This window comes from Rana temporaria, chromosome 8 (genome assembly GCF_905171775.1).
Source record: "Rana temporaria chromosome 8, aRanTem1.1, whole genome shotgun sequence".
Taxonomy (NCBI): domain Eukaryota; kingdom Metazoa; phylum Chordata; class Amphibia; order Anura; family Ranidae; genus Rana; species Rana temporaria.
In genome coordinates this window covers 74,694,700-74,719,328 of record NC_053496.1, presented here as the reverse complement: position 1 = coordinate 74,719,328, position 24,629 = coordinate 74,694,700, and the positions used below count along the sequence as shown (strand labels likewise).

Here is a 24,629-nt window from a genome sequence, read left to right as displayed (position 1 = left end):
AAGTCCAGCCTTGAAAATATTGTAAGTGCAAAAAAAATTTAACAGATGATCCTGCCAGAAAACCATGGAGAAGTGAAGAATGGGAATTGTTCTGTAGTCCAGCAAGGGAGAACTGGGTATGGCAGCCAAAATGCTTGGGAATCCAGCGCAAAAGGGGCACTGTTATGTTAGTGTCAGCTCACATAGGATCTTAGTAAAGTTATGGACTTCAAAATTTGGCGTGACGTTCCCCCTCAAGATTTATGCCAAATACAGTGCCTGATATTGGCGGGGATCCAAGTCCGATCCCCGTTCATTAAAAGTCTGACGTGTCGACTTCAAGTTGCAGGGCAAAGTCGGATCCAAAGTAGGACAGCTGTCGTGTCGCACCAGTGTGAACCCAGCCTTAGGGATAAATGTTTTAAAAAAAAGAAGAACAGCTGTTCATTGTAAGCAGAGTTAAATTGTTCATTTCAACTCTCGAAATTCAACTTTTTGTTAAAAGGAATTGAAACATAACAGACTTACGTGACAAACTGCATAATAATGTCCCTTTTGATTTTGCCCATAGTTTCTAATTTAAGAAAACCTAAGAGCCGGTTCACACTGTGGCGGCACGACTTTGGGGGCGACGCGGCAAGGCGTCCTGAAGACGACTTCAGAGGCGACTTGCAAAATGACTTCTGTATCGAAGTCAATGCAAGTCGCCCCGAGACGCCCCCAAAGTCGTACAAGAACCTTTTTCTAAGTCGGAGCGACTTGGTGAATAGAATGGGACGCGACTTGTCAGGCGGCTGAGTCGCCTGACGAGTCGCCCCAGTGTGAACTGGCTTTTAGAAAGATATGGTTGCCTACTTTTTACTTTCAAAATAAACAAAGCTTTCAGAAATCAAGCGAGGTCACTGTGCCACAACATACCAGCATGCTGAGTGGATCGACAAGATGGGCTGCAATGCTCATTTCATATTCAGTGAGCTTAACGTTCGTTACACCGATCTGTCTCATTAGTTTCTCAGCCTGAAAAGCAGAACACAGACACAAAACAGCTTCATCAAAAAGCAAACAAAAGACATTTTAGCAGTTTAACTAATAAAAACCAGCACACATTGGCATTCATACTGTGTTTACTTTATATTGTGTCTGGGTGAGTTTGCCCTAAGGTAGTTCAAATATTTTAGTGAATGCAGGTGCACACTAATTTACCTAAAGTGTAAGTGTGGTGATGTAAAGCTTCCAGGTGTCATCTGCATGTAGCGTCAGTTTTCTTCTAAAACACCATTGTAGACTATATGCACAAACCAACTTCAGCAAGGAAAAGGATGGGCAGCCACTGGAGCCAACCCGGAGGCGTGGTGGTGGGAAAAACACAAATGGTTTGAAACTCATGTTAGGGAAAAGCCTGATTGGCTGGGCCTATGTTAACTGGCTTAGTGCCATCTTTTATAGTGACGCCTATGACAGGTCTGTCAGGCCAGACTTTAGAAGGATTCCAGAGCCGATAACAGGCTTGTATATAAAGTGTTTGTAAACCTCAAACATGAAATAAAAACAAAGCATATCCCTCTATAGCAGTGGTTCTCAACCTGGGGGTCAAATGATGATTTGCCAGGGGTCACCAAATCCTGGGCTGTTACTAAACCCCGCACCACTCTCCCAGCCTTCTTGCGTCTGCCCAGCAGGGCTGTCTCTGGAGCCCATGGCCGCCCACTCAGCCTCTTCGCAGCTGCCTATTCAGTTCACGGTATGGCTGGGGGGGCAGAGACTAGAGGTCCGCTGACTGGTAAGGATTGTGAGGTGGGAGGGGCTAGAGGAGACCCTATCTCCTGATTTAGCCTAGGGGTCACTGCTACGAGACACCACAAAGTCGGAGACACATTGAGTAACACTACCTGTGATTATAGTTGCCATTAAAAGTCCCCACTACAGTTCTCAGATCAGCAGATGACCTTGATCAAGAGCACCCAAGTTGGCTGATCAGAACTCCCCCCACCACTGCCACTCATCCCATTCCCCCTCCACCAAGGAGTAAGAAAAGGAATACAAATAGAGAATTCATGGAAGGGAGAGGAAAAAAGGGGGAGAAAGAAAGAAAAAGGGAGAGACAGAATAAGAGAAAAAAACAAGAAAGACGACTAGAGAGAGGGATGGGGGGGAACAAAAAATTAGGATAGCGAGAGATAAAAGGGAAAGAGGAAAACAAAGAGAAAGTGATACATCCTAAAATCTACCATATGAGGTTTTAATACTGTACGAGTGGAGAGGACTCAGGGAGCATTACATTTCCGTGGGTTAGGGGCGCAAATTACTTGTCTTGCCTTGGGTGCTGACAACACACGCTAATTTTTTTTTTTTTTTTACTGTTAGGGGTCCCCCAAACTTGGGAAATTTTATCAAGGGGTCACGGCACTAAAAGGTTGAGAACCACTACTCTATAGTGTGTAAATCTCTTAAGAGATTAGCTTCATGCTGTCTGCAGCTTCATTCCTTTGCTATCAGCATGAATAATTTCTGATAAGTTTTTCTGACAAAGAGAAAAATGGTGACAGGGGAGGGCACTCCAGCTGATTGACAGCCTCAGCTTTGTTCCTGTGTGCTGTATGGAGGGGGCAAGTCTCTCTTCCCTCCAATCAGCTCTCAAAGCTCTTCTCACTGAGCTCTGCAGAGTGTCATTTCAGCTTCTGCCCACCTTTTTCCCCCTGACAGCTCAGACAAGCTTAACCACTTGCCTACTGTGCACATACACCCCCTTCCTGCCCAGGCGAAATTTTAGCTTTCGGCACTGCGTCGCTTTAACTGACAATTGCGCGGTCGTGCGACGTGGCTCCCAAACAAAATGGACGTCCTTTTTTTCCCACAAATAGAGCTTTCTTTTGGTGGTATTTGATCGCCTGTGCGGTTTTTATTTTTTGGGATATATATATATATATAAAAAAAAAAAAAAAAAAAAAAAAAAACACAATATTTTTTACTTTTGGCTATAATAAATATCCAATTAAAAAAAAAAAAAAAAAAATTTTATCTCAGTTTAGGCCGATACATATTCTTCTGCATATTTTTGGTAAACAAAAAAAAAAAAAAACGCAATAACCGTATAGTGACTGGTTTGCGCAAAAGTTATATTGTCTACAAAATAGGGGACATAATTATGATTTTTTTTAATTTATTTTTTACTAGGAATGGCGGCGATCTGCGATTTTTTTCGGGACTGCGACATTATAGCAGACACATTTGACACATTTTTGGGACCATTCACATTTATACAGTGAACAGTGCTATAAATATGCATGGATTACTGTATAAATATGACTGGCAGGGAAGGGGTTAACCACTAGGGGGCGGGGAAGGGGTTAAATATGTAGCCTAGTCAGTGTTCTGTAGGGGGAGGGGACTGACTGGGGGAGGTGACCGATCTGTGTCCCTATGTATAAGGGACACAGCATCGGTCTCCTCTCCCTGACAGGACGTGGATCTCTGTGTTTACACACAGAGAACCACGGTCCTGCTCAGTTACTAGGCAATTGCCGGTAACGCGACAGGTGCGCGCGCCCCCTATCGGCTTTCAATATGACGTCCTGTCAGAACAATAGAGTCTTCCGCCCGCCGTCATTTGACGGCGTGCTGTTGACAAGCGGTTAAAAAATGTTTGCATTTTTAAAGGGATGTAGAAAAAAAAAAAAAAAACTGATGTGGGAGGATTTGTTTCATCTCTGTGTATCACATTAGGCCAGTCACTTCACTGGGTTTATGTAATGCCGCGTTCACACGACCATTTTTGGGGTGTAAAAAATAAAGCTTTTTTTAATGTCATCAAAAACGATCGTGTGGGCGCTCCTGAGCATTTTTCACAACGTAAAAAAATGTCCATTAAAAATTTAGAACATGCTCTAATTTTTCACGTCGTTAACGTTGTGGTTTTTAACGTCGTAAAAAACAGACGTGCGTGGGCTTTAACAACGTAAAAAAAATTGCGCATGCTCAGAAGCAAGTTATGAGACGGGAGCGCTCATTCTGGTAAAACTAGTGTTCGTAATGGAGCTAGCACAATCATCACGCTGTAAAAGACTGAAAAGCGCGAATCGTCTTTTACTAACACGAAATCAGCAAAAGCCCCAAGGGTGGCGCCATCCGAATGGAACTTCCCCTTTATAGTGCCGTCGTACGTGTTGTACGTCACCCCGCTTTGCTAGAGCATTTTCTTTTCACGATCGTGTGTAGGCAAGGCCGGTTAAATAATCGGGTTGAAAAAAACTTTGTTTTTTCTAGACCATTAAAAATTTCATTTTTACAACCCGAAAAACAGGGTTTACAACCACTTTAAAGTCTTTGAAACAAACAAGGTTAGAGGACGGGGGCTAAATTAATGGCTATGTTAAATTCAAGCTTTAAAAAGGATAAGTTTACCTTTTGAAACAGGTTACAGGTGCCACCCATATTTAGGGTGGAACCTGCAACATGTTCCAACAGCTGCAGCCATGCCCCAATCCCTCCACAGGGACAGCGGGCAGGTAAATTCTCCGGGCACCCACTGTCACTGTTTTGTGGCCATGCAAAGGCTCCCCCCACCCAGCCATATCATTCATTCAGAGTCCTCTGTGGATACATCCTTTGCGGCTGTCAGCTTGTAATTTCAATGAACTACCATGTTGCGGTTCGGCACTCTGGTAGCTCATTCATTCTTCCTGTCAGTGTGCATCTGCTTGCTCATACGAGGTACGAGCAGACAGATACACTGGCAGGTCTGCATGGCACCCGCAATCTACTGATCATGGGTGCAATGCTTTCCAGGCTCCAAGTAAAAAAAAATATATGCACATTTATTTTATTCTTTTATATACTGGGCCTTAATTCCGTGTCACTGGGTACCACCAGCTCTTTATGGGTGTTCCCAGCAGAAATTTTTAGTTCTCAGCCAAGATAAGCAACAGTAGTTACCTTCTGTACCCTGCCTTCTCTAATCATAAACATGCATACTTGCCCAACCAACCAAATATGTTCATGGAACGTTAAGGAAACAAATATGTTGGCAATAAGAGTGTCTGTATATCCAACCACCATCTGCATGTTTAAAGAATTAAAGTTGCTCTGCAGACAAACAGCTGAAAAAGTTTAAATGTACAGATGTGAACAGTTTTGCCTGCCAAAAGATTTCAGTTCTGCTTTGTGATTTACAATTCTCCACTAAACTACACAGCCAGGCAGAATAGTCTACTCCTTCCTGGCTTGCAGTGAAGCAGCAATATGTGAATGAATCAGGAGACTGGTTGAATGGAAGGAGTATTGGGGGGGGGGGGGGCTTGGGAGGAGGACACAGAAGGTTTTTTACCTTCATACATACGATGTATGAAGGTAAAAAAAAATTGTGCTAACTTTACTGTTTTTTTTGTTTGTTTTTAATTGCATTTGAAAGACCGCTGTGCAAATACAGTGTGACATAAAATATTGCAAAAACCGCCATTTTATTCTCTAGGGTCTCTACAACAAATTATATATATATATATATATATATATATATATATATATATATATATATATATATATATATATATAAAATGTTGGGGTTCTAAGTAATTTTCTAGCAAAAAAAATATTATTTTAACTTGAAACCAACAAATGTCAGAAAAAGGTTTAGTGTTTAATGCCGCGTTTTCGTTTAGAAGCGTAAAAAAAAAAAAAAGCCCAAAAACGAAAAACACCTATAAAAAAACGCAAGTGCCTAAAAACGACAGTAAACTAACCTGTGTACTTGTACACATAAGATAACATTGAATGAGTTCAGGGGTAGTTGAAAAAAATTTGTCCAACTGCCTCTGACCGTCCGTTTAGCAGCAGCATTATACATGGGGCCTAGGTGGTTAAACTTTTCTCATTTACAGACCAAAGTCTATACCTTTGATATAAAAGGACAAAACATTACAGACTTGGTTCCACTGCCAATTGTTGTGATACTTGGCAGACTGGCTGGATTTTTTTCCCTTCCTTTTGATGGCTTTAGCAGACACAGAGAAGTCTCTGCATAGAAAGATCAGGAAATACTTTGTCAAGATCGAAAAAAAAATCCATTAAATCGCGATAACGATTCATCGTGCAGCTCTAATATATATTATATATACACATACCCACACACACAGCGTCAGAATGGCTCTCCTGCACATATCACTGTATATATAAGGTGGCCTCCTTTAAGAGCCATAGCAGGTGCACGTGGGCAGTAGGCGCGATTGCCACCCCCAATCGTGTGCAAGAGAGCAGGAACAGGGGAGGAGAAACAGAACGTCAGTTTCTACTAAGTAGGAACAACAATCTGTCTCCTCCCCCAGTCAGTCCTATCCCCTCACAGTTAGAACACAGTTAACCCCTTGATCACCCCCTAGTGTTAATCCCTTCCCTGCCAGTGACATGTATACAGTAATCAGTGGCTATCTATTTTTAGCTCTGGTCCCTGCATAAATGTCAATGGTCCCCAAAAAAGTGTCAAAAGTGTCGGATCTGTCCGCCGCAATGTCGCAGTGCTGATAAAAAAAGAAAATTATAAAAATACAATAAATCCATCCCCTATTTTGCAGACAATATAACTTTTGCGCAAACCACTCAATATACGCTTATTGTGATTTTTTAACAAAAATATGTGAAAGAATACACATTGGCCTAAACTGATGAAGAAATTAGTTTTTTTTAAATTTGGGATATTTATTAAAGCAAAAAGTAAAGAAATATATATATTTTTTTTAAATTGTCGCTCTTCTTTTGTTTATAGCGCAAAAAATAAAAGCCGCAGAGGTGATCAAATACCACCAAAAGAATGACCTGGTCAGGAAGGGGGTAAATTCTTCCGGCGCTGAAGTGGTTAAACATAATTACATGAGTCTATATAGTATATACCGTTTTTGTAAGATATGATGTTGGTTTCATGGGATTGTCACAGAACATAATTTGATTAATTGCAAAATCAATTAAAAAATAAATAAAAATCTTTTGGCAAGGAAAAGAGTAAACATACAGTATGTACTTCAACTGTGAGCTTCTGATATAACTGTTAGGCGTTCCTCAAACATTATCAAACAGTTCAACCTTGTTGATATGTCTAGATTTTCATGTACTCATTCTAATTTGAAGCATGGCCGATTTTAGACTGTTTAATATTCGGTATCTGACATACATATCACATAATGAAGCTAAACTATATAAAAAGCAACAGACATACTATAGCTGTTCCCCATAGCAAAGTAATATTGGCTTTCTTTTTCCAAAATACTCAAGAAAAAACGAATTGAACGCCGAAAACACCACCATTTCTACAGTCTCAGTATGTCTCCTGATGTATTTAATATGAAACTCTTTAATCATAATACTACTTTACCTGCTTCTGAGCTTCGATTTTCTGTTTTCTGGTAGGATCTATGGCATCAACCATCCATTTAATAGTGAAGTAGGTGACTGCGCCAAATATTGTCAGTCTGAAGATCAAGCCAACAACTTCATTCCGGCTTAGAGGGCGAGAAAAGGCTTCTGTGTGGACCATTTTCTACAGTACAAGGCAAAGTTAAAAGTTTTTAGCGCTACATCTCCACCTACTGGCTACAGCTGGTAATGAAAAAAATATAACATTTGAGGTAAAAAGTACTGACACAAATATACCAGTAGTTACATATTAGGTGCGGTTAAAAAAAGACAAGTCCATCCTATGTGAAATACCTGTATAGGTTACTTGGTTATTAATTTCCATATTTATGATATATACACAAGGGTTCTTCAAAAAATGAACGCACTTTTTTCAACTACTAATAAAAATTTCAAAATACACATTACACTAATTATACAAAACTGCAAGGTCAGACAGGCTAATCACATGACACGCTCAGACATTACCAATTACTACCCCTGCCCTCACCATTTTCAACAAAAATGTAAAAGAGCGGAAACATATACAGGTGCATCTCATTAAAAAGTTAATTTATTTCAGTAATTCAATTTTAAAAAGTGACACTGATTTTATGCATTACACAGCTAGTGAAAACCCCAAAGAAAATGAGAATATTACATAAGACCAATAAGAAAAAAAAAAAGGATTTTTAATACAGAAATGTTGGATTGCTGAAAAGTATGTCCATGTACAGTATAGTATGTATTCAATACTTGATCGTGTCATGGAGGTGATCAGCCTGTGGCACTGCTGAGGTGTTATGGAAGTCCAGGTTGCTTTGATATCGGCTAGAAGCTCATCTGCATTGTTGGGTCTGGTGTCTCATCTTCCTCTTGACATTACCCCAGGGTTTGACAAATTTGCTTGGAATCTAGGAGCCAGCTAAAAAAGTTAGGAGCCAGAAAACGTGCCCGTCCCGCCAAGCTCACGCGCAGAAGCGAATGCATTCGTGAGTAGCACCCGCATATGTAAATGGTATTCAAACCACACATGTGAGGTATCGCCACCATTGGTAGTGCGAGGTACAAGCAACCCGTCGCCTATGGAGATTTTAAAGGGTAAAGGTTTGTCGCCATTCCACGAGCGGACGCAATTTTGAAGCGTGACATGTTGGGTATCAATTTACTCGGTGTAAAAATACCAGTTACTCACCGGTAGCTGTTTTTCTATGAGTCTTACAGGACGGCACCTTGAGAGTAGACTGGCTTCACCTGACAGGAAACACAATCAAAAAGAGGTTTAAAAACCCCGCCCCTCCCCGTGCACCTCAGTTCGTGATAAAGTAACCACCATAAGAGCACGGGAACCAGTATATGAAAATACAAACCATACAAAGTCATCAGGGTGGGAAATAGGCCTGCCGTCCTGTAAGACTCATAGAAAAACAGCTACCGGTGAGTAACTGGTATTTTCTCGAGTCGTCTTCCAGGACGGCACCTTGAGAGATAAGCAAGTAACCCTCAGGCCTACCTTAGGGCGGGACCACTGCCTGCAGGACTCTTCTGCCAAACGTCAAGTCTTGGGGTGACAGGAGTTCCACTCGGTAGTGTTTTAGAAAGGTGTTCTGGCTTGACCACGTTGCTGATCTACAGATTTGTTCCACTGAAACTCCTGCTCTCTCTGCCCAGGAGGTTGCTATAGATCTCGTGGAATGTGCCTTGACTTTAGGTACCGTTTTGCCAGCCTTACTGTATGCTACTGAAATTGCCTGTCTTATCCATCTAGATATGGAGGCTCTAGATGCTTGGCAACCCTTTTTCTGTCCTGAAAAGTTGATTAGCAAGTGTGATGAGCGTCTGAACTCGCTCACCCTTTCTAAATAAATTAACAAACAGCGTCTTACATCCAAACAATGAAAGGTTCGTTCTCTTTCATTCTGTGGGTTTGCGCAAAAAGAAGGAAGTATAATTTCTTGTGACCTATGGAACTTCGTTGCCACCTTAGGTAGGTACAGGGGATCCTGACTTAGGACTACCCTGTCCTCAAATAAACGAAAATAAGGCTCTTTGATTGAGAGCGCTTGCATGTCTCCTATTCTTTTGGCCGTGGTGATGGCCAAAAGAAAGGAGAATTTAAATACTAACAGCCTAACCGGAATGCTGTCTATCAGTTCAAACGGAGGTTTGGATAGCTGATCTAACACCAGGGAGAGGTCCCAAGGGGGAACTCTGGATATCTGTATAGGTGACAACCTATCCCTGGCCGTCAGGAACCTCTTAATAAGAGGATCCAGAGCCAGCCTCTTGTCTAAAAAGTAGAACAAGGCGGCAACCTGTACTCTTAGGGTTCTCGTAGCTAGACCTAGATCTACCCCTTCCTGAAGGAACTCCAAGATAACTGATATTTCGGGTAGTGGAGCTTGTCTTGCCGCGCACCAGCGTGAAAACACTCCCCAGGTCTTGGCATAGATCTTCCTGGTAACTTCCTTACGACTCGCTAAGAGGGTATCTATTACCTTCTCTGAGCAACCCTTCCGCTGCAGGTTCCACCTCTCAAGTACCAGGCCGTCAGACTGAAAAAGCCTGGCTCTGGATGAAAGATCGGCCCCTGCCGCAGAAGGTCCACCCGGACCGGGAGAGGGAGGGGAGGAAGGACTGACCACTGTTCTAACATTGGAAACCAAGATCTTTTGGGCCACCAGGGAGCGATCAGGATCAGCTTCCCTTGTGAACGACTCAGTTTTTGCAATACCCTCGGGATCAGATTCAGAGGAGGAAAGGCATAGGCTAGGTAAAATGTCCAGGCCTGGGCCAACGCGTCCACACCTTCCGATCCCTGATCCCGGGAGAGGGAGAAGAACCTTTCTATCTTCTTGTTCCTCCTGTGAGCAAAGAGGTCTATTTCTGGGATGCCGAAATGATGACATACCAAATCGAAGACCTCCTGACTTAGTTCCCACTCTCCCTGGAGAATGGGTTGGCGGCTTAGAAAGTCCGCTTCTAGGTTTAGGACTCCCCTGATGTGAACTGCTGACAGGGAGCGGACCCTCTGTTCTGCCCAGCCTAGAATTTCTAGGGACAACCTTAGGAGCGAACGGGACCTGGTGCCTCCCTGATGGTTCAGAAACGCCACCGTGGTCGCGTTGTCGGAGAGAATTTGTATTTCCTGGTTCAGGATTCTCTCCTCGAACGCTTCCAAGGCTCTTCCGACCGCTGATAATTCTCGGAAGTTGGAAGACGACTCCCTTTGGTGTCGATCCCAGGAACCCTGGGACTGTAGGCCGGCCATGTGGGCTCCCCATCCCCAGGAGCTGGCATCCGTGGTTATCCTGAGGGGGTTTGACTGGTTCCACTGAAGGCCTCTTCCCAAGTTCCGAGGAATGAGCCACCACTCTAGAGTGTTCTTTACCGACTCTGGAATGGAGACCCTGGAGTCTAGGGATGTTTCCTTCCCGTCCCAGGAGGAGAGGAGGAAGGCCTGTAGTGGCCTGTAGTGGAGCTGGGCCCACGGAACTGCTGGGATGCATGAGGTCATAAGTCCCAACAATCTCATGATCTCCCTGAGTGAAATATCTGCTGTTCCCCTGACAGACCTGACCACTGAGATGAGTCTCTGGACCTTGTCTACTGGTAGGAGAAGCTTTTTCTCTAAGGAATCTATTAAGAATCCCAGATAGATCTTTCTCTGTTCTGGGAGGAGAGAAGATTTTTCTCTGTTTATAATCCATCCTAAGGATTCCAGTGTAGTCAGGACGGTGGTCAGGTCCGTGAGAAGAAGTGCTCGACTGGGATTGAACAGCAGCAGATCGTCGAGGTAGGGAACAAGGGAGATGCCCTTCAGATGTAGAAAGGCGACCACCTCTGCTAGCACCTTCGTGAAAACTCTTGGGCTGGAGGCAAGCCCAAAGGGAAGAGCGGTGAATTGCCAGTGTTGGATCCCCTGAGGGGAAACAATGGCGAATCTCAGGAATCTTTGATGGTCCTGGTAAATGGGGACATGGAGGTAGGCGTCCTTCAGGTCTATGGTTATCATAAATACCCCTTCTAAAAGAAGTCCTTTGAGACTGTAAATGTTCTCCATGCGGAACCTCTTGTAGAGGAGATAAGTATTCGGGGGTTTTAAGTTGATGATTAGACGGAATTTTCCCGAGGGTTTTGGTACTACGAAGATGTGAGAGTACACCCCCTGACCCTGTTGGTCTACCGGAACTGGGACTATGACCCCCTGTTGTGCTAGGTCTGACACATTCCCTAGAAGGCTTGCCGCTTTGAGGGGATTTTGGGGTAAATGAGTGAGGAGGAAAATTGGTGGGAGAAGATGGCGGAATTCCAATCTGTAGCCTTCCTTCACTATCTGCAAAATATGAGGACTCCGTGTTATGCTTTCCCAAGCTGGAAGAAATCGGGAGAGCCTTCCCCCGACTCTCGAGTCACTTGGAGTCTTTCCCAGCGGGTTTAGGATCAGGGAAAAGGATTCCCCCTTTTGGTTTATCCTTTCCTGTGATCCACCTCCTATTAAAGGCCGCTCTTCGGTCTGAAGGTCGGTTTTTATTCTGGGGGGCTCGAAAAAATCTCCTCCTATTTTGTTTAGGTTTGGGAGGGAACCGTTTACCCTTTTCTGAGGCCCTAGTTAGAGCCTGGTCTAAACCTGTCCCAAAGAGGAGGGATCCCTCAAAGGGCAGGGCACAGAGACGGGATTTGGAGGCCAAATCTCCTTCCCATGTTTTGAGCCATAGTGCCCTTCTTGAGGCGTTAATAAGAGCGCCCGTTTTAGCAGAGGCTCGAGCGGACTCAATTGATGCGTCTGCTAGATAGGCGACAGCGCTACCTATGACTCTAAGGGAATCTCGGATATCCTTAAACTTTGAAGTCTGCGGGATATGTTCCAACATCCTGGATAGCCAGGTATCCGTATTCCTGGCAATGCAGGATGAGGCCAGGGCTGGCCCAAGGGCTGCCGCATTAGCCTCCCAGGCCCTGCGAAGGGAGGTCTCGGCCCGTCTGTCTAGTGAATCCTTTAAATTCCCAGCATCCTCAAAGGAAAGGTCAGACTGTCTAGACAGTTGAGCTAGGGAAGCGTCTAGTTTAGGGACCTTGAAAAATTTGTTTTCTAGTTCCTCCTTAAAGGGACAGCGCCTTTTCCAGGTTTTGTACCTTAGTAACTTATTTTCAGGTTCAGCCCACTCTCTTAGAACTAAGTCCTGAAGGGATTGGTGAACTGGGATAACCTTTGGCTGGGGTTTAGCCAAACCCTGGTACATCTTATCCTGTGCTGACACTAGTTCGGCCGGGCTGCTGAATCCCCTCAGAGGTATAGATAGCCGCCAGTAAACCACCCATGTCATCTGCTGAAAAAATGAATTTGCCTGATCTAGCATCTTCATCCTCCTCATCTGTCTGGCTATCAATGAGACCCTCTTCCTGAGCCTCTGAATCCTCAGAGTCTGACAGAAGAACGTCCCTAGCCCTCAACAATTTTGGAGCCGAGGTGGATAAGCTTTCCTGTGAGGAGGGTCCAGCTGCTAGGGGATCAGGTCCTTTGGGTTTTAAGACCTCTTTAAAGTCTTTTAATGTGGAAAGCATCTCTGACTGAACCGTCAGGAATTCTTTCATTATTAGCAAAGTTTCCTTCCCTGTGAGTTTTTGAATGCACTTAGCACACAAAAGCTTGGAATAATCTGTGGCTAGCTTAATGCTACAATTCCCACATCTTTTAGCTTTAGATGTATGTTTAGTAGAAATACTAGAAGCCTCCCCCTGGGCAGTAACCTCTTCCCCTGAAAGTAAAAGACAGAGGCTTTAATCAAAAGGGAGTAGGGGAAGGGAAGGGGGGTGTGTGGGGAATAAGGACCCAGTCCAAGTGCCCCAATGAGGTTTTTTAGAGGTAGACTCACCCCTGGTGGCTTCCTCTGCAGCAGCGGTTAGTGCCGGGCGGTCCTCACGCTCCATGGCACCGTCGAATCGGGCACCACTCTCTCCCCTGCTGCGCTCCGTGTGTGTGTGAGCTAACGCCGATGGCGGCCGCCATTTTGGTGAAGACCGGAACCGGAAGTACGTCATCACCCTGCGCCGCCATTGACGCAGCGTCGAATGCTGGCTCCACCGAGAAACGAGCCTGGGAGAACAGCAGCCGAGTCCACAGCACGGAGATGCATCTTTACCCGGCCCAGCAGGTAGGAAGACGCTCGGGAGAGAGGGATTTCAGCCACCTAGGTGTTCTGAGATAGCCACTATCCCAGATACACCTAGCCGGGGGGGGGTTTCCAAACATGGTTTTTCCTTCAGCTCCCCCCCCCTCAATACAGGGAGACCCTCTGGACAGGCAATAGCCTCACTGAGCTCAAGGCCTCCCCGGACCCATGGCTCACCTTCCAAGAGGGGGACCACCAGCCCCAGGCTTTAGGTCTTTTTGGAAAAACAAAAAAACGTTTCGCTGGGGGAAACACAATCATGAACTGAGGTGCACGGGGAGGGGCGGGGTTTTTAAACCTCTTTTTGATTGTGTTTCCTGTCAGGTGAAGCCAGTCTACTCTCAAGGTGCCGTCCTGGAAGACGACTCGAGAAATTATCTTTCACAATATAAAAAAAAAATTAGGCTGACTTTACTGTTGTCTTATTTTTTTTATTAATAAAGTGTATTTTTTTCCCCAAAAAAAGTGTGCTTGTAAGACCGCTGCGCAAATACGGTGTGACAGAAAGTATTGCAACGACCGCCATTTTATTCTCTAGGGTCTTAGAATAAAAAATATATATAATGTTTGGGGGCTCTAATTAGAGGGAAGGAAATGGCAATGAAAACACTGTGAAAAACACATTAGAATTGCTGTTTTACTTGTAATGCCAACGGCCACCACAACATGGCGCCAGATCACAGAAGGAAGCTTAGTCTCTGTGCGCCCCCACCTCCCCTGCCGTGCGATCGGCCGGGAATTGAGGCCACAGCTTTGCGGCCTTCTGCAGGCCTAAGCTTCCCCAGGCGGCAGGTCACTATTTCTTGACGCGACCGGATATTGTCGAGCCCTGCATTACACCACAGACTCTCTATGAAATTTAGGTCAAGCGAATTTGCTGGCAATTCAAGCACAGTGATACCATGATCACTAAACCAGGCATTGGTACATTTGGCAGTGTGGGCAGGTGCCAAGTCCTGCTGGAAAATTAAATCAGCATCTCCATAAAGGTGGTCAGCAGAGGGAAGCTCTACAATTTCCTGGTAGAGGGTTGCGAGAGACACCAGACCCAACAATGCAGATGAGCTGATGGCCGCCATCAAAGAAACTGGGCTTCCATAACACCTCAGCAGTGCCACAGGCTGATCGCCTCCATGCCACACCGCATGGATGCAGCAATCGTGCAAAGGGAGCCCCGACCAAGTATTGAGTACATACTATACTATACATGGACATACTTTTCAGTAAGCCAACATTTCTGCATAAAACATTTTTTTATTGGTCTTATGCAAGATTCTCATTTTCTGAGATACTGAATTTTGGGTTTTCACTGGCTATAAGCCATAATCATCAAAATGAAAAGAAAGAAATGCTTGAAATATTTCTCTCAGTGTGTACTGCATCGATATAAAATATATGAGTTTCACTTTTTGAATTGAATTACTGAAATAAATTAACTTTTTGATGATATTTTTATTTTATGAGATGCACCTTTATAAGTAAACATTATTCACATGCTGGCACAGCCAACCCTACATCCCCTAGGGCAGAGGTGGGCAATCTCAGCGCTCCAGACTGACAACCACAGACATGACTGCCAGAAGCACAATGAGATTTATATAGTCTCACCAAAGCAGGAGTTCCACAGTTTCCTACCCCTGCCCTAAGGTAGGTGCCCAACCTGCAGCCCTCTAAGGTGTCAGTCACACTTCAGTTAAGAAGTGGATACTTTGCTGTGTTCAGAATAGGTTTGTCGCCATCTCTGGATGCAACACTCTGTACTATAGCTGCATACAAACTGAGTGATCCAACCTGAATGCACAGTCATGCGACCTGGATTGGGTAGAGGCTTTGCTCACATGCAACTGCTTAGATGAGCAGTTACATGCCAACAGTGCCACTCCCAGCCATAGGGCTCATATACACTTGCGATTGGAGGGAGGTAAAACCCTACAGCTGAGCTGAGTTTTCACCACCCCTCAACTGTTCCCCCTTCTGCTGCACAGGCAATGGCCAGGGTTGTTCCCATGCCACAGGTGCAATGCTTTCTTGCCAAAATTATACCCACCTTTGCTCCCAGTGGGCAGTACTGCCTGCTGGGCACAACCTGTTAAACCGAGAAGGGCTGTGCTGCAACCACACACACAATACAAATGTTTGTCCAGCATTTATGGGGTGGAATCAGGTGGTGAGGAGGCAATACAACACCTCCTCTCTTCATGTCAAAGGCTCTGTGAAGAGCAACTCCAACGCGGGCCACTCTTCGAGCAAAGCAGGTGTGAACAAGCCCATAGATTTGTAGAGGGTAGAAATCTAACACAGAACCAGTTGAGGGCCTTGGAACCAGAGCTTAAGGACTTTGTACCACAAGCAGCCATTACACACTTTGGTGTGCTGAACGGACTATTCTGTGGGACTTTTGCTCAGGACATTAATAGCACCTTGCGGGTGATATGTTGCTTTAACCACTTCCCGCCCGGTCAATAGCAGATTGACGTCCGGGAAGTGGTTGCGTTATCCTGACTGGACGTCACATGACGTCCAGCAGAATAACAGCCACCGCGCGCATTGCGGCGATCAGTGGTGTGGTGTGTGACACCGCTACTCCGATCTCGGTAAAGAGTCTCCGTCGGGTTTAGGCCTGATTCACACTACAGATTTGCACTACAGTCCATTTAACATGGTTTCCTATAGAACACGTTCTGTACTGCAAAATGCACAAAAAATGCATAGGTACTAATCAGGCCTTATCTCTGGTTCTGCATCTCGGTAAAAGCTTTTCGGGGGGGGGGTAAGCGGCATCATGCATGACGTGATTGGTTTGGGGAACTTTGCTCTGCACAGCATGCCAGGCATCATACCCTAAGGTGAATGTATTTCTTGTGTGAATGGAGCTGTACTGCAAGTAGAGTATTTATGCGTTGTATTGCATTCCTTGAAATGTAACCCGATTATTTTATATAAAATACGTAATACTTAAAAGTATATTTTTTAAGCAAAAGAATAAATCTGACAGGCGGTGATGTCAGCTATAGTTGTTTGCACACAGTGTGAGCGGGAAATGTCTATAAGAAACTACTGCAGTGTTACTCAACCTCAGTCCTCAAGGCGCCCCAACAGGTCAGGTTTTCCATTATTTTGCACAGGTGATTTGATCAGTTTCACTGCCTTAGTAATTACCACAGCTGATTCATCTGATGGAAATCCTGAAAACATGACCTGTTGGGGCACCTTAATGATTGGAGCTGAGAAACACTGATACTTGCAGGCATCCATGGAAGAAGCTGCGATTCCAGTGAAACAGATTAACGTCATGCAGTTGTGCCCTAAGCGTCACTAGTCACGCTCTCCATTTATTTCTGGTATCATACCCTGGTGGTTATGGTCCTTAAGGCTGCTGCTAGACTTCCATGTGAATGTAGCCTTACAGACTGCGGGAGCCCTCCATTCACTTGAGGGGGGCACTGCGGGAGCCCTCCATTCACTTGAGGGGGGCACTACGGGAGCCCTCCGCTCACTTGAGGGGGGCACTGCGGGAGCCCTCCGCTCACTCGAGGGGGCACTACGAGTAGGGTTGCCACCTCATCCCTTTAAAACAGAACACATATTAATTACACAGGTTCTGTGGCTAATTAAGGTGGTAATTAGGACTCATTTGGTGCCTTACCTGCATTCAATTAGCCTCAGAACCTGTGTAATTCATATGTGTTCTGTTTTAAAGGGATGAGGTGGCAACCCTAACTACGGGTGCCCTCCGCTCACTCGAGGGGGCACTACGGGTGCCCTCCGCTCACTCGAAGGGGGCATTGCAGGAGCCCTCCACTCAAGGGGGGCACTACGAGTGCCCTCCGCTCACTTGGGGGGGCACTACGGGTGCCCTCCATTTACTTAGGGGGGCACCAGGGGTGCCCTCTGCTCACTTAGGGGGGCACTACGGGTGCCCTCCAGTCATTTGGGAGGGGAACTACGGGTGCCCTCCAGTCATTTGGGAGGGGAACTACGGGTGCCCTCCAGTCATTTGGGAGGGGAAACTACGGGTGCCCTCGGCACACTTGGGGGGGGGGGGACACTACAGGTGCCCTCCGCTCACTGGGTGGGGGGGCACTGCAGGTGTCCTCATCTCACTTGGGGCGGCACTGCAGGAGCCCTCATTAAAAGGAGGCGCCCATCTATTTCTGCTGTACATGGTGTACCCTCTGAAGACTGGCAGTGTTGTAGAAGGTCCTGTCATCTATAAAAGGTGATATTTTATTGTAATCTGTGGATAGCTGACATTATAGGACAAAACAGACTATACTGAGGGAATAAATCTCAATAAAAATGAAAGCAATGACAAAACAAAGGTTTTTTCTTTCCCCATGAAGCATTATGAGGGCTACCTCTGTGGGAATATATGGAGCCAGACAGGCGAGCTCGGGGATAGAATAGGAAGAGGCACCTCACACAATGGCCTCTGACACACAGCTGAGCACCTAGAAAACTGACAGCACCATGTACCCTGGTGACCTTCCACGACTGCCTGACCACTGAGCCCGGTCTGCTCTTCCATACACCCGGAACCCAGCAAACACAGACAGCAGGGTCAGCCCAGACAGGACCTCATGTTACTGCCAAGGTGAAACCACTCACCGGCTTGATGACACTGGCGATCCAGGAAGTGAAAACCAAAAGTGACAGGAAGAGTGCACTCACAATACCTTCCCCGAGAAGCTAGAACACTTCAGTTCCGCTATACTAATCATAGGACCCGTCAGTGTGTACACCGCGCATGTGCTGAATGCTGCTGGTCACATGACACAGACCTATTCCCCACCAATGTTGAGGGATTATTACCTTTCCTGAACTATCAGAGCTCAGAAACGATTTGGCTTTTATCCCACATGCTGACAAAATAATAATAATAATAACAACTGTACATTATACCAACAGCTTAGTTGTTAACATTTTACATAATTAAAGTTCAACTAAAGGCAACATTTTTTTTTGATGAGTGGAGAGGGACACCTGACAGTTTTTATTGCTGTCTGTGCCCCACTGCGGAGATTCATCCTCTCTATTTGGCCTGTTTACCATGATCAATAAAAGTGAAAGTAAAAGAAAATTCCAAATTTTGGGTTGTCCAGAGAAAAGTAATAGCCCTAGGGGAATCTTCCAATGAGGACACTAGTTCTGGGGGTCCCCAATAGATTCCCTGAATTTGCAGGGATTTTCTCTCACTTCCTGTTTGGATATGGGACAGGAAATGATGGGAAATCTCCCCAATGGGACACAGTAGACAAAAAAACAGAAACGTATTAAATACTTACTGTAGTTTTCCTTACCTGACACCAATCCATGGCAGCATACGTGTGATATACAATGTAGTTCTGCCCCTATTTCCAACCACAGGACCTGTTTAAAAAAGGAAAGCTAGAGCAGCCTACCCCATTCTCCGTAAAAATAACAAGATAAAAAAAAGGAGAATTCTTATGCTGCCATGGATTGGCGTTAGGAAAGAAAAATTATGGTACATTTTTGATACAATTTTCAATTTTCCTGACTCATGGCAGCGTAGATGTGACAAATAATGAGCTAAACAGGGAGGGCTAAAATGTATAATCAAACTTTATTATTATGGACATGGAAGCCTGAAACGTCATTCTGTCAAAGTCCACTGACGTGCGAGCCCCAGGGTCTTCCCTGTAGCACCTGAGGTATGTACACTGCGGGAAGCAACCTGCTGCTTTGAAGATGTTTCCATAGACATTTTGCATGCATTGCCCCGAACTTAAGGATGTAGAGATGGATCTAGCGGAATGAGTCTCTACCACTTCTGGAGGCTCTTGCCTGGGTGCACTGTGTGTTTTCTGGATGACCTTGACACTCCAAGATGAAAAGGTTTGCTGTAGCTTCCTTTTCTGGACTTGCCTGATGGAAACACGAACAGCCTCCCGGAGCATCTAAAATATGGAGAGGCTTGAAGGTAGGTGTTTTAGACACTTGGGGCCAGATTCACAAAGAGTTACGCCGGCGTATCAGTAGATACGCCGACGTAACTCTGAATCTAAGCCCGTCGTATGTTTAAGTGTATGCTCAAACTGAGATACACTTAAACATGCCTAAGATACGATGGCCTGCGCCGTCGTATCTTAGGGTGCAATATTTACACTGGCCGCTAGGTGGCGCTTCCATTGCGGTCGGTGTAGAATATGCAAATGAGTCGTTATGCCGATTCACGAACGTACGCTTGCCCGTCGCAGTAAATTTACGCCGTTTCCGTAAGAGATACGCAGCTTAAAGATAAACATTCCCCCTAGGTGGCGTATCCAATGTTAAGTATGGCCGTCGTTCCCGCGTCGCAATTTGGAAATTTTACGTCGTTTGCGTAAGTCGTCCGTGAATGGCGCTGGACCCCATTTACGTTAACGTCGAAACCAATGACGTCCTTGCGACGTCATTTACCGCAATGCACGTCGGGAAATTTTAGGGACGGCACATGCGCAGTACGATCGGCGCGGGAACGCTCCTAATTTAAATAATCCACGCCCCCTACCCGGATCATTTGAATTAGGCGGGCTTGCGCCGGGGAATTTACGCTACGCCGCCGCAACTTTACAGGCAAGTGCTTTGTGAATCAAGCACTTGCCCGTAAAACTTGCGGCGGCGTAACGTAAATGAGATACGTTACGCCGCCGCAGATCTACCTGAATCTGGCCCTAGGTACGTCCAGCTTATATAGCATAGGTACTATCTCTGTCAGAAAGGATGGAAGCGCCACTTTGTTTGTAAAATGAAAACAGAAGCCACTTTGGGGACAAAGATGTCCAAGGGGATTCAGTGCCTTGAAAAATTATTCATACCTCTTGAAATTTTCCACATTTTGTCATCGTACAACCAAAAACATAAATGTATTTTATTGGAATTTTATGCAATAGACCAACACAAAGTGGCACATAGTTGTGAAGGGGAAGGAAAATGATAAATGGTTTTCCAAATTTTTTACAAATAAATATCTGAAAAGTGTTGCGTGCATTTGTATTCAGCCCCCTTTACTCGGATACCCCTAACTAAAATCTGCTTGAACCAATTGCCTTCAGAAGTCACCTAATTATTAATTAGAGCCCACCTGTGTATAATTAAATCTCAGTATAAATACAGCTGTTTTGTGAAGCCCTCGTAGGTTTGTTAGGGAACCTTAGTGAGCAAACAGCATCATGAAGGCCAAGGAACGCACCAGACAGGTCAGGGATAAAGTTGTGGAGAAGTTTAAAGCAGGGTTGGGTTAGAAAAAAATATCCTAAGCTTTGACCATCTCACAGAGCACTGTTCAAACTATTTACCTGAAAACGGAAACAGTAGGGAACAACTGCAAATTTATCAAGACATGACCGTCCACCTAAACTGACTGGTTGGGCAAGGAGAGCAATAATCCTAAAAGCAGCCAATAGGCCCATGGTAACTCTGGAGGAGCTGCAGAGATCCACAGCTCAGGTGGGAGAATCTGTCCACAGGGCAAATGTCTATTAATGGTGCACTTCACAAATCTGGCCTTTATGGAAGAGTGGCAAGAAGAAAGCCATTGTTGAAAGAAATCCATGAGAAGTCCCATTTACAGTTTGCGATAAAAAATGTGGGGGACACAGCAAACATGTGGAAGAAGGTGCTTTGGTCAAATGACAGCAAAATTGAACTTTTTGGCCCAAAGGCAAAACGATATGTATGGCGCAAAACTAAAACTGCACATCACCCTGAACACACCATCGTCACCATGAAACATGGTGGTAGCAGCATCATGTTGTGAGGATGCTTTTCTTCAACAGGGACAGTGAAGCTGGTCAGAGTTGATGGGAAGATGGATGGAGCCAAAAACAAGGCAATATTAGAAGAACGCATCTCCATCCAATCTCAGCTATTGAGCTATTTTGAAAAGAAGAATGGGCAAAAATGTCACTCTAGGTATGCAAAACTGGTAGAGACATCCCCAAAAAGATTTGCAGCTGTAACTGCAGCTAAAGGTGGTTCTACAAAGTATTGACTTAGGGGGCTGAATACAAATGCACGCCACACTTTTCACATATTTATTTGTAAAAAAATTGAAAACCATCTTTAATTTTCCTTCCACTTTACAATTATGTGTCACTTTGTGTTGGTCTATCACATAAAATCCCAATAAAATATATTTATGTTTTTGGGTGTAATAAGACAAAATGTGGAACATTGCAATTGGTATGAATACTCTTTCAAGGTACTGTAGGACTAGGGTGACCACATTTCCAAACTACCATTCAGGGACACCCTCCCTTCACAAAAATCAGCTTGTGCTGTAACGAATCACAGCACAGTGACTGGACACAAGAGGCGGGATTTATGATTTCCCCAATCACAAGCAGGGGGCGGGGACTGTACTCCTCCAGGCATTCCCGGGCCAGGACAAGTACTGTCAGTGAGTAAAGCGGTGATGTGGCAGCCTTTTTTGGGGGCATCAGATTGGTCCTGGGGGTGGCTGTGCCAGTTTCATTCCGGGACACTGTATTGTCCTGGAATAAATGTGCCCGGGACAGACCTGCAAAATGCGGGACTGTCCCGGGCATGTAGGACCCAACTTGTCTGAAAGGAATAAGATGTAGTACTCTGCAGCCAAGACAACATTTGGTCAGGGAAATGATTCCTCCACGTTAGAGCTGCACGAATAATCGTTAAAAAATTGCGATCTCGATTCAACCCCCCTCACGATCTTAATCTAACATTTCCACAATTCATTCATGTACTGTAAGTGCAGAGCCGTCCCTAAAAAGTGTCAGTTAGTGTTTGATTTGTTTGCCGCAATATGGCAGTCCTGCTATAAGTCGGCGATCGCTGTCATTACTAGTAAAAAATAAACAAATAAATACAAATTCCAAAATATATCCCATAGTTTGTAGATACTATACTTTTCCTTTTGCGCAAATCAATCAATGTACGCTTATTGGGATTTGTTTAACAAAAATATGTAGCAGAATACATATTGACCTAAATTGATGAAGAAATTCGATTTCTTTAAAAAAAAAAAATGGATACGTTTTAGAGCAGAAAGTAAAAAATATTGGGCCAGATTCACAGAAAACTCCGGCGGCGTAACGTATCGTGTTTACGTTACACCGCCGCAAGTTTTCAGCGCAAGTGCCTGATTCACCAAGCACTTGCGTGTAAACTTACGGCGGTGTATCGTAAAGACGTCCGGCGCAAGCCCGCCTAATTCAAATGGGGCGTGTACCATTTAAATTAGGCGCGCTCCCGCGCTGGACGTACTGCGCATGCTCCGTTTTGAAATTCCCGCCGTGCTTTGCACGAAGTGACGTCATTTTTTTGAACGGCGACGTGCATAACGTACTTCCGTATTCCCCGAAAATTTGAAATTCGACCCGGGAACGACGGCCATACTTTAACATGGCTCATCTAAAGTTAAGCCATGTTAAAGCAGCCGTAACTTTGCGACGGGAAAAAATTACTAGCGACAACGTAACGCTCGCAAAAACCGTCGTGGATTGCCGTAAAAGCTCATTTGCATACCCAACGCAGGAAAACGACGCAAACTCCACACAGCGGCGGCCGAAGTATTGCAGCCTAAGATCCGAAGGCGTACGAAGCCGTACGCCTGTCGGATCTTAGCCAAAAGCCGTCGTATCTTGTTTGTGAATCACAAATTAAGATACGACGCGGCAAATTTGAAAATACGCCGGAGTATCAGTAGATACTCCGGCGTATCTCGTCTGTGAATCTGGCCCACTGTTTTTTTTTTCAATCATTGTTTTTTGTTTATAGCGCAAATAATAAAAAACGCAGAGGTGATCAAATACCTTAAAAACAAAACAATTTGTGGGGGGAAAAAAACATACATTTTATTTGGGTACAGCGTCACACAAACGCGCAATTGTCAGTTAAAATAACGCAGTGCCGTATTACAAAAAATGGCCTGGTCATGAAGGGGGTAAAGCTGAAGTGATTAAAATATAGCTGCATTAACCAAAGCCTGGTATCTTGGTTGATACAGCCGCAAGTATTCAATGTAATTAGTCTGTAACATCGCAGTAAAGGTTTACATTTTTGAATTTGTAAGCGCATTTTTCCTGTATGACAATATAACTCGTTGTAATATAACAAAAAACCTGCAGAGGGTGCTGTTAGCACATATGTTTATCATGTCAGTTCATACCTTGTGAATGTGGTTGCTTTTAGCTTTGCTAATTGTCTCCTAGACAGTATTCTGGAATAAAATGTGTGCTGATTTATTATTTTACACTTCCATCCTTAAATTAGCAGTTCAAGTACAACTTTTTTTAATTTGTAATTTACGTTGTCAGAGTTAATACCATCTGATTATGCAAACATAGAAATCCAAAAAATATAAGTGACGTTTTACAATAATTGTATTGCAACAGATATTATATCGACCATCATATAAGCCATCAACACCATTAATGATGCAAGTTTTTTTGAGCAAAAAAGGTAGCTGAATCAGGTAATTAACCACCATTTTGCTGGTCAAAGACCAGGCCACTTTTTGTGATTCGGCACTGTGTCGCTTTAAATGACAATTGCGTGGTCATGCGACGTGGCTCCCAAACAAAATAGAGCGACAATTTTGAAAAAAATTCAATATTTTTTACTTTTTGCTATAATAAATATCGCCAAAAAATATATAAAACATATTTTTTCCTCAGTTTAGGCCGATACGTATTCTTCTTCATATTTTTGGTAAAAAATCGCAATAAGCATTAATTGATCGGTTTGCGCAAAAGTTATAGCATCTACAAAACAGGGGATAGTTTTATGGCATGTTTTTTAATATTTTTTTCTACTAGTAATGGCGGCGATCAGCGATTTTTATCGTGACTGCGACATTATGGCGGACACATCGGACACTTTTGACACATTTTTGGGACCATTGTCATTTTTACAGCGATCAGTTCTATAAAAATGCACTGATTACTGTGAAAATTACACTTGCAGTAAAGGGGTTAACCACTAGGTGGCGCTGGAGAGGTTAGGTGTTTCCTAGTTAATGCTTCTAACTGTAGGGGAGATGGGCTGTGTGTGACAGGACAGTGATCACCGCTTCCGATTACAGGAAGCAGTGTTCACGGTCCTGTCACTAGGAAGACT

At 44.4% G+C, this 24,629-nt stretch overlaps 1 protein-coding gene across 1 annotated transcript in view; it reads right to left on the bottom strand.

Annotated features, from left to right (window-relative positions):
- The window catches only part of ATAD1 (ATPase family AAA domain containing 1), a 35,695-nt gene extending 17,452 nt beyond the window's left edge, over window positions 1–18,243 (bottom strand). Inside the window, exons 1-3 of the mRNA XM_040362050.1 lie at window positions 18,138–18,243; window positions 7,337–7,501; window positions 898–996 (exon numbers count right to left, since the gene is read on the bottom strand). Coding sequence (XP_040217984.1) covers window positions 898–996; window positions 7,337–7,498 — 261 coding nt within the window. The 5' untranslated portion in view covers window positions 7,499–7,501; window positions 18,138–18,243. The remainder of the gene's footprint in view (window positions 1–897; window positions 997–7,336; window positions 7,502–18,137) is intronic.
- Window positions 18,244–24,629: the final 6,386 nt, after the last annotated feature.